Source organism: Mastigoproctus giganteus, chromosome 12 (assembly GCF_048544385.1).
Source record: "Mastigoproctus giganteus isolate SK-2022 chromosome 12, ASM4854438v1, whole genome shotgun sequence".
NCBI classification, from domain to species: domain Eukaryota; kingdom Metazoa; phylum Arthropoda; class Arachnida; order Uropygi; family Thelyphonidae; genus Mastigoproctus; species Mastigoproctus giganteus.
Window position 1 is genome coordinate 164,362,331 of NC_143586.1, and position 10,702 is coordinate 164,373,032.

A 10,702-nucleotide genomic window follows, 5' to 3' on the forward strand; every position below is an offset into this window, starting at 1 on the left:
GGTGCAGCATTGTTGAAGAGTTGACTACCCAATACAACATGGGCCAACCCGGAACAATATCTGGCATAACCATGTGTCGCACACTCACACATATGGGCTATACCAACAGACGACCCCTACGGCATCCTGTCCTAACCAAGGTTCATAGGCGTAAAAGACTCGCCTGGTGCAAACAGCATGCAAGTTGGACGTTAGAAGACTGGAAGGTGTGCTGGTCAAATGAGTCACATTACTTACTCCACACCACGGATGGTCGTGTACAGATTTGGCATCAACAACATGAGGCTCTTCATCCATCATGCATGGTATCAAAAGTGCAGGCCGGTGGAGGCGGTTGTATGGTATAGAGCATGTTTCACTGGCAGGAACTTGGACCCCTGGTGCATATGTATCAGTGGTCTCCACTATCGTCAACTGCTTGCTGACTGTGTACACCCCGCAATGTTACACTTTTCCGTGAATGGCGATGGTGTCTTCCAAGATGACAGTGCGCCAAGCCATCGGGCACTTGTTGTGCAGGAATGGTTTGAGGAACACAGTTCTGACTTCCAGCATATCGATTGGCCTCCGAACTCCCCAGATATCAATCCCATAGAGCACTTGTGGGACACTATGGAAAGGCATATCAGGCATCTGGATACACCAATCACCTCCATATCTGCATTGCTGATCACATTACACACACAGCTTGGTTGGCCATACCTCCCAAATGCTTCTGATATCTTATTGAATCAATACCACGTCAGATAGCTGCTGTACTAAGGGCAAAAGGAGGACCTACAAAGTATTAGGTAGGTGGTCATAATTCAGTGATCACTCAGAGTAGTTTGCATTCTCCTTAACCACATACAATTCCCATTTGTTTCTCTCTCTCAGAACAAACTAAGTTTGTGAGCCCTTTGTGAAACAAACTGTATATAAAAAGCAATGGTCAGCTTTTAAGAAAAATCCATTACCTATGCTCAGTTGTAAGGAATCTACACTAAAAGTAACCTTGAAATTAAATGGTTTTGCTTTTCATATAGTAGTATATGAAAAGTACAAATTCACTCTGCAAAATGATACTGTCAGCAGCTGGATCAATTTAAGGCAAATGTTAAACATAAAATGACCTCTTGGTATATTGAAAGGACATAATGTTTCTCAAAATGATAATCTTCAGGTGAGAAGGGTTATGACTTTGCCTTAAAAATTTTAGATTTAACTACTATGCTCTTTAGGCCTTGTTCCATCTCATCCTCTAATCAGGTCTCTTCAGCACTTCCCAAATGGAATGAAGTTTAACTCCAATGCAGTCAAAACTGACAATTATTTTTTTCTTCAAAACCTGTTACAATTTAACAAGAGTATCCAGTTTAGTGAAACTATAGGACTTAATGATAAGAAAAAGGGAAGCTGTACTCTTCAGCGATGTTACTACTTTCAAATTCCCTTGTACACAGGTTACTTGAAATTAACCTGCCAGTGTCAATGTGGAGATAAAAACTGTCCTAGTAGGAAAAAAATGATTTTGTGTTAAAAAAACTCTCTCTCTTTCTTCAGTAGTCATCTGTGACAGCTATTCCCATCAACGTATGAAGAAATTTCTAGAATCCTCTTAAAAAAAGGATTCAAAAGTAGTGAGCCAATCTCAGGCAGAGGGTGTAAGGTTCTTAGTGTGAATTATTCTGGGTTTTTCTGCCCATAAAATATGCATTTTAGCACAAAAGCACACACTTGTACAGGCAGAATACAATTCACAGATATGAACAACAAGATTGAGTGCTATGTGAAAAAATAAAAATAATCTACCCTTTAAAGTAAACTCTGAAGCAGCAACAGGCAGCCCACAGAAATCTGTTGAAGAAATTAGTGCTAAACCTTAATTTTTTTATTCAGAAACAAAATTTTAACATTTTGTGATGAGTAGTGTGTGACTAATTCATGTTTTTTTCCCTAACTTTTCTCTGAATTTGGGAATGGGCCTATGTCCTCATATTCTACCTGCAGGTAACTGGTTACAACCATCATCTTAACACTGTATGGAAATAGATCTCTGCCAAGGAGGGAGGAAATTTTTATCACACTGTGACCAAGTTTGTCAGGCTCAGAAAAGGGTGGCATATTTTCCTCTCAAAAAACCATGTTTGTTTATTCAGCACAATTGAAAAATGAATCTCAGAATAATACAAACAAAATTCACAGATCTGAGAATTGTGTGCACCAGCATCTTATGGCCTTAGCTGCCTCTGCACTAATCATATTAGCCAAAATGATTTTAAATTCCATTAATATATCAGCTGTTTGCAGTCAATTTTTGTGTGTAGATTTCAAAATCTAATTCTTAAAATTTCACATAACTTCACATTTTCTACATATACAGGTTTCTGTACATGTAGAAAATGTTTACAATTTAGGGAAATAGTTATGAAACTGATGTGTTGTATTATCTGCAAATAGCAATTGCTTGCATGTGCTCATAGATGGCAGTAACATTGGGGAGCATTAACATGTTCATCCTTGCCTGTCTGCTTCCACCTCTCTTTCATTAATGGAAACAGTTTTACTGTGAATATGTATAATATGATACAGTTTATCTGCCTATCTATTGAATATTGTTTGTTTCTTATGTGTTTTGCTTAGCATTATGTTGTTAAAACGTTAAAACAGAAGCAAGAAAGAATCTGAATCATCCTGACAATTTCTGCTACATGTATGGACAGTTTAAACTCAGAGGAGAAAAACCCATATTACTAAATGAGCATATTCTTTGTATTTTGGTTGCAAGATTAGTCATCAGGATGAAACTTGGGGTCCACATACATGCTGTATTACCTGCACCACACATCTGGGGGATGTGGCTAACTATGAAAATAAAGTATGCCTTTTACTGTTCCTATTCTGCATGACAAAATTATCAAGGATGCCAAGAAAAAGCAAGGAGAGCATCAAATATCCAAATATATCATCTGCAATAAGGACTGTTCTGCATAATAAATACTTGCTGATACCAGAACATTATCCCCACAAAATTATGAGATAAAGGAAGAAGTGAGGAATATAGTGAGAATTCTTGTGTTACAGACTTTGTTGGGCTGTTCACTTCCTGCATTACCAAAAAAAAGTAATGCACACTAAATTTCAGAATGTTATTCTGAAATTACAATTCTGTGGGGGTGGGGGGACAGACAGTTGGTTGATCTATTTTATACATACCAGCCAGAATATTATATGTACTGATCCATGGTGATTTTTTTCTTTCTCTAATGAATTGTTTTTCGGGCAAACGTAGTAGGCAAGTGGCATTTCTTAGTAACAATACACATGCATGTGATAATGTATGGGATCATGTCAATTCATTGCAAGAGAATTTGCTGTACAACAGTTTGGTGCATGCAACAATTCAGTGCATGGCAGTTTGGCGTACAAGGCAATTTAGTGAAAGACAATTGATAGCTATGGCAAAGGAAAATAGAAAATGCCAAACTTTTAATATGCCACATTGTAAATTATGAATTTAGCGATCATGATATGGTTTTTGATATTTTATATTTTTGATGGTACACATTATCCACCTTTGTTTTTAATGTAAATTCTACTTTTTTTAGGAGATCCTATTAAAAAAGTGTCCTAGACAGATTAAAGATTCGGATAAAATAAATTTTGTTTGCACTTTACTTTCACTTCTGTACGTTGCACTTTTTAGGAAATACAAAAGGGAAGGGAGAGCTCCAGAGACCAAATGTAGAGATCATTAATGGATGCTGGCTGGGTAATGCAAATCTTATAAGGTTAGGTTTAGAACTTGTATTATAATTTTTATTGAAAGAAGTTAGTAGTAAGCTATTACCACAGATGGGTCAAGGGTAAGCTTCCCCGAAGACAGTGGTTAGAATTCGCGTTTGAGTTCCCTACATGAAACTCTCTGGCCCAGTGAGGTGTTTTAATCAGATCCGTGGACATTCTCAACTCTTCAGACCAATGATGGTATGCCAAAAGACTTCTTTATTAGTTAGCATGAAAGACGGTAGTTAAAAGGGTGCTTATTTTTGCACAAAACAACTAAGGTTGTCAAGTGTGTGTGTATAATGCCTATCAATTGCATATATTGTCTATTTGCCTTGTTTGCTTCATAAAAAATGTGTTACAAGGTGGGAAGGAAATCAAGCACCCACCCACCCATAAAAATTCCTCCTTTGTAATGGGATTTGAACCACCTCATTTTCTGCATAGCATGGATCCTAACCACAATGCTACCTGAAAGGCCATTAGTATGCAGACAAGTTGTAAAGAAATATTTAGTTTTTTCCTCCTAAGTCCCCAAAATTTCTCATTTCCTAAACCTTTTACTTCATTGATTCTGCTAATTTCTCATCTGTGTGATACAATGAATTGTCGTGCATACACCCAATTGCCGAATTCACCAAATTGCTGTCATTCAGTGAATTGTTGCATACAGAGAATTGTCATCAACCAAACTGTCATTCAATGAAATGTGATGCGACAAATTGATGTGGAGTTGTGACATATGGGGTATTCATAAGGAAAATAAAAGTATGATAAAAGATGGGCACACCAGCAACATGTTGTCATTATTTTTGTATTTCAGTTTTTCAGAATTTATGTAATAAACATCACAACAACCTTGGAAAAAGGATATAAATGATTTTATCATACCAATTAAGAAATACTGTTCAAGGTTTAGGCCTAAATGGATGTCAGTTGGACTAACAAGCCTGGTGGCAGAAAAGAAAAATGCATGGGATGCATATAAATTTCAGGTGACACAGAAGCCTATGGCAGATATAAGCTAGTCTGTAATCAAGTCATAAAGGAGGTTAGGCAAGCAAAGGCCGATTACAAGAAATCTTTGGCAAAGGATGCTAAGAAAAATAGCAAAGACTTCTTTTCTTATATAAACTCTAGAAGGAAGGGGATGAATCAGATTGGTCCACTTCATATAAATGGTTCAACTGTTGATGATCCTTCTCAGATAGCTAGTACTAAAAGTATTTTGCATCCGTTCACACGAGGTGTTATTAAGGGAGAAAAATGCCAGAAGTTTATCTAACTGTAACAGGATGTTTAATTTATTTATTTATTTCCTATGATGTGAGCAATACACGAAGGAACCAGTTTATACCTGCTTTCTTCGTGTATCATGGCCATGAAATCCAACCGTAACCGGAGGTGCGGCACCATCGTGATATCCAAGCCCGAGGTAGGATTCGAACTCGTGACCTTTGGGTTGCCAGGCAGGCACTTAACCTACGTGGCTAGCCCGGTCGGCAGGGTGCTTAATGATTTTGTAATAACTGAGAGCAAAGTGGAGGAGAAATTATTAAAGTTAAACATAAGAAAGTCACCTGAGGTGGACAGCATCTATCCAGTTATACTAAAGGAGGTGGCAATGGAAGTTAGCAAACCTTTAGTCAAAATTATGAGAGCATCCTTGAACTCAGGGGGAAGTCCCCACGGACTGAAGACGTATGAATGTAACCCCAATTCACAGAGAGGGATCTAAGGGTGACACAAGTAATTACAGACCAGTTAGTTTAACTTCTGTTCTGGGGAAAATAATGGAGTCACTGGTTAAAGATGCACTGCAGGATCATCCAGACAAGACTGCAGAAATAATTCAGCCAAATCATGGGTTTGTTAAGGGAAAGTCTTGTCTGACAAATTTGATTGGATACTATGTGGTTACAAAGGAACTGGATGCAAAAAATAATTTTGATATATACTTGGATTTCTGGAAAGCTTTTGACACTGTTGTGCATGGAAGGCTACTGTACAAATTTGATTAGTATGGAATTGAAGGCAAGTTGCTGCAATGGATAAAGGGGTGTTTAAGTGGGAGAAGGCAAAGAGTGGTAATCACTGCTCTTCATGGACTAACGTTATTTGTGGAGTTCAGTGTTGGTCTCACTGTTGTTTTGTATATTTATCAATGATATTAATGAAGGTATATCAAGTTGAATATCAACGTTTGCAGATGATACAAAGGTTGGCAGGATGCTACTGTAACAGGATCTAAAAAATTCGGGCAGATGGGCTGAGAAGTGACAACTGAATTTTAACATTCACAAATGCAAAGTACTGCATATGGGTAGAAGAAACCTCAGAGAAATGTACCAAATCTGTGGTACATTTCTGTGGTAATGTACACTTAGGGTAGTAGAAAATGAAAAAGATCTGGGAGTAATTGTGCAGTCAGATATGAAGTTTTCTGAACAATACAGACATGCTGCCAGAGCAGGTCATGGGGGTATTGTCAATGATATACAGGAATTTTGCTAGTAAGGTGATTATGCCTTTGTATAAGGCATTGGTCAGGCCACACCTTGAGTACTGCGTACAGGTCTGGATGCCTCATTTTAGGAAGGATATAGAGTTGCTCAAGTGTGTACAGAGAAGGGAACCAAGATTTGTGTTGGCAACGAAGGGGTCCACTTACCAAGAAATGCTTAATTTCTGCAAATTGCAGCAACTGCAAACTAGGCACCTGCAAGGTGATCTGATTGAGCTTTATAAGGCCTTGAATGGGTTGAGCATGCTGAATTCTGGCAGGATTCTTCCGCTTGCTCAGATTATGAACCTGAGGAGGCGTAAATTCAAATTGGGGAAAGATAGTTGTAGAACAGATGTCTGAAATTTGCTTTTAGCCAACTGGTGGTTAATTGCTGGAACAAACTTCCATTTGTTGTCGTGGAAGTTGATAGCTTAAATAAACAAAAAGGAGGAACTGGACAAACTTTTACAGGGAATGGATGTGTGAAATTGGTTTGTTTTTTTTTTTTTGGCTGATACTACATAAGCTCATATGCTTGCTTTCTTGCATCACACCTCCATTACTACTACTATGAGGTTTATAATATTCATTACATACACAGTCAGAATTAATATAATTAATTTTTTTATTTTTCTTTCACTGAAAAATGTTAATAATTTCAAAGAATTTTTCCAAAATATTGGCTTAATTTGTTATATTGGTAATGCTCAAGTTTCCTGCAATCAGCATGTACACAAATTTAAATCTGGCAAAGATTGTTTCATGTTTCTGCTTTATTACCAACATTTTCCTGAAAATTAAAGTATAATTATTATTATTTTTTTTATGAAAACCCCAAACAAGAGAGGTATTAGAACCGATAGTATTTAGTACCGTGCTTGGGTTAGAGGTTGAGAAGATGAAAGATATTTGTTGACATTAGACTTGAACTTCTGTAGACTGTAATTTTCAGGAAATACATAAAGGAAGGTTGTTCCATAAAACGGCAGTTGAAGAATAAACAAGGAAGATGAAAAGTTGGTTCTGTGAGTTTAAAGTTGGACAGTAAATGGATGTTGACTGGTGGTGGCAAGTGTTCGAACTATTTTGAAAAGACAGTGCCCATGGAAATATCTGTAGAAAAGCATGCAGCAGAAACAGTTTGTCTATGAGATAATGAGTGGAGAGACTGTTAGAGAGGAGTCATTAATTAACCTAACTGCCCTCTTCTGAATGGAATCTAGAAGCCTGAGAGAGGTTTTGGAGGCACCACCTCAGATGTGGGAACAATATTCCATGGCAGAGCGGATTTGCGATTTATACAGAGTGAGCAGCTGTTTGGAAGAAAAGTAACGCCGAGAGCGAAAGAGAAAACCAAGTTTTTTAGATGCAGAGGAAGCAATATTTGTAATGTGCTTGTGCCAAGAGAGATTAGAAGTCAAGGTAATCCCCAAAAGAGATATATCATCTTGACTAGAAATTGGAGTGTCACCAAAGATAAGAATAGGAGCAGAAGAATCCTTTTTGCGAGGTATAAGACAAGACTGAGTTTTAGAAGGGTTGAAATCAACTAAGTTGTCTTTGCCCCACTGGAGAATTACCTGAAGATCAGCATTTAAGGAATTGGTAGCAGATTTTCGAGAAATTGAAGCTGATTGAGCAGGGCAAAGTTTCTCAAAATGGAAAGTGGAATGCAATGTGCTATCGTTGGCAAAACTATGGATAGGATTTCCAGTCAATGGAAGAAGGTCATTAATATACAAGAGGAAAAGAATGGGGGAAAAAACTGAACCTTGGGGGACACCAGCATTAGTGGAGAAGTTAGAAGACAGAGAGCCATCTACCTTCACCCTCAATGAGCGATCAGAGAGCAAACTGGATAACCAATTACATAAAACAAGTTGGCAAACCATAAGATGGAAGCTTGTTTAGAAGACCTTTATGCCAAACAAGATCGAAAGCCTTTGAGATGTCAAGAGCAACTGCTTGTGTTTCACCAAACTTTTCCATTGAATTTATCCATAAGTGGGTAACATAAGCCAGAATATCACCAGTGGATCTGCGCTGACAGAATCCATACTGGCGATCGTTGATCAGACGAAAGGTTTCTAGGTAGTTTAAGAGTTGGCGGTTAATTGATTTCTCCATTACTTAAGAAAGACTAGAAGTAATTGCAATGAGACAATAATTGGATGGGAGGGATTTTTCACTTTTTAGGAACTGGATATGAGCAAATTTCCAAGTAGAAGGAAAAACACCTTTTGAATAAGAAAGTGTTAAAACGGCAGCAAAGAATAGGAGTAAGTTCAGGAGCACAGGTTTTGAGAACAAGAGGAGAAATACCATGATCAGGACCTGGAACTTTCTTAGCATCAAGATTCATCAAAATCGTTTTGACGGAAGACCACTTGAGGCACTGAATGGAGCGTGCTAGGAATGGTGAGAGGTGTTTTACCATTATCATTAATACTCAAATTAGGAGAAAAATGGGATGCTAGCAGGTCAGCTTTATCCTTGGCCGAAGTGACAACAGAACCATCTGGTTTGGACAGAGGTGGGAGCAGAGATGGTCAAAAGTTGCAGCCAATAGTTTGGCAAGAGACCAGAATGCTCAGTTACCATTAGGGCAAAAAGCAAGTTTTCTACTCTTAGTGTGTTCAAAATCTAGTTTGGACTAATTAATAACTGCTTTACAATTGTTGCGAGTTTTGGTGTAGGCAGAAAATGAAATTGAAGAATTGGAAACAAGCCAAGTATGATATGCAACATTCTTCTCTTGAACAGCCTTAGCATATTTATTGGAAAACCAAGGTTTAGATAAAGGACGAGATTTTAAAGTGGAGTGTGGAATAAAGGATTCCATTCCTACAAGAATAATTTCACTGACACGATCTGAGCAAACGTTGACATCAGAAGTTTTGAAACAGTAATCCAACCAAGGAAAAGAAGAAAAGAAATCTCCCAGGTCATCCCATTTTGAATTCTTGTAATGCCAAACAATACGAGGTTGTGAACAGCCATGAGATAAAGGCTCCATTGGAGAAGAAACAATCACCAAGTTGTGATCTGAGGTGCCTAAAGGACCTCTCACTTCGACCGTGTACTTAGAAGGGTTGTTTGTGAGAAAAAGAACAAGCATGTTGGCTGTATGGTTAAGGTTGTCCGGTATTCTTGTAGGTAAATGAACAATCTGTGCAAGTAATTGATTATTATGTTTTATTTAATGATTGGTTGTGTTGCCAAAACACAAACCAATATTAGAAAAATTTTCAATTACTCTTAAAAATGAAGAACAAAAGAGAAAAACAGAATAATCAGTTAGTCTTCAGAATCTGGTACCCCTTCCAATTGATTTTGCAAGTAGCAGTGATTGACATGCCTAGCATGCTATGGTTAGTCTTAGCTAGGGTGTTTATCCCTCCTTGCCCTCTTTTTAAATTTGGGAATGCATTTTCCGATTTTAAAACAGTGGTGGGGGGGGGGATATAAATACCCCATAACTAACCATAACTGGTTAGGCATGTCAATAACTGCTACTCGCAGCGTTCAATAGGAACAGATTATAAAGACTACCAACTAATCTTTCCTTAATATTAAAGAAAAAACATGGGGCCTGATAGGCTACGAGATATCACTTGTGTTACAAAACGGACTGTTATTACTGCTGGATTAAAAAAGAAAAATTTTCATTAATTAAATCACCTTATCAGATGCAGTAGCTGCAGTTAAACAGGGATGAAGCCCATCGTAATTTCCGATGGTGACTCTATGTGGTAATATTTTATGATTCAGGCTCAAAGTAAAAACAGGCATGAGCATTTTCAAAGGTAAATGAGGTAAATTCGTAAAATGAGGTAAATTCGTAAAATAATATATATAATACGAAAAGCAATTTGTATTTCGGCACTCTCCAGAAAAGCTTCAGGAAACTAAGTTGCAAAATAAGTTAATAAAAGAATAACACTAGTTAATCTTGCTGCACACAACTTTATTAAAAAAAAAACATGCAAAACAAAATTAAAAATTAAATAAGCGGGTGAACGTGAAATGAAATTTTACGGCTAATAATTTGAATATTTTTTTTTCTACAGCAAATAAAAAGATTATGCTGAACAACGTATCACAAACATAAAAAAAACACTATGAAAAAATATAAAACCAATGACTCTATAGAGAGAACGAAAAAATTCGCACAGCTCAAAATAATGAAATAAATAGCAGTGATTAAAACACTTTGACCCCCTAAAATGTATAGAACGAAATAATGAGTGAAATGCAAATACTATGGAAATATATAGCCAATAATTATTTAGTTCAACCCTAAAAAAGAAAAGAACACGCCACTAAAATTGGATAAGAACACAGATTATAATCACAAATTTGATGCAATTGCATTATTGCAGCAAAGCACGCTGTTTGAAATAACGCCCTCTAAAGGATAAGATGGATAAA

General features: G+C 37.1%; 1 protein-coding gene across 1 annotated transcript in view; it reads right to left on the bottom strand.

Moving 5' to 3' along the window:
* LOC150077566 (BBSome complex member BBS2-like) overlaps positions 1-10,069 on the bottom strand; it is a 196,657-nt gene extending 186,588 nt beyond the window's left edge. Inside the window, exon 1 of the mRNA XM_090386874.1 lies at positions 9,953-10,069. Within this exon, the coding sequence (XP_090243000.1) occupies positions 9,953-10,069 (117 nt within the window). The remainder of the gene's footprint in view (positions 1-9,952) is intronic.
* Positions 10,070-10,702: the final 633 nt, after the last annotated feature.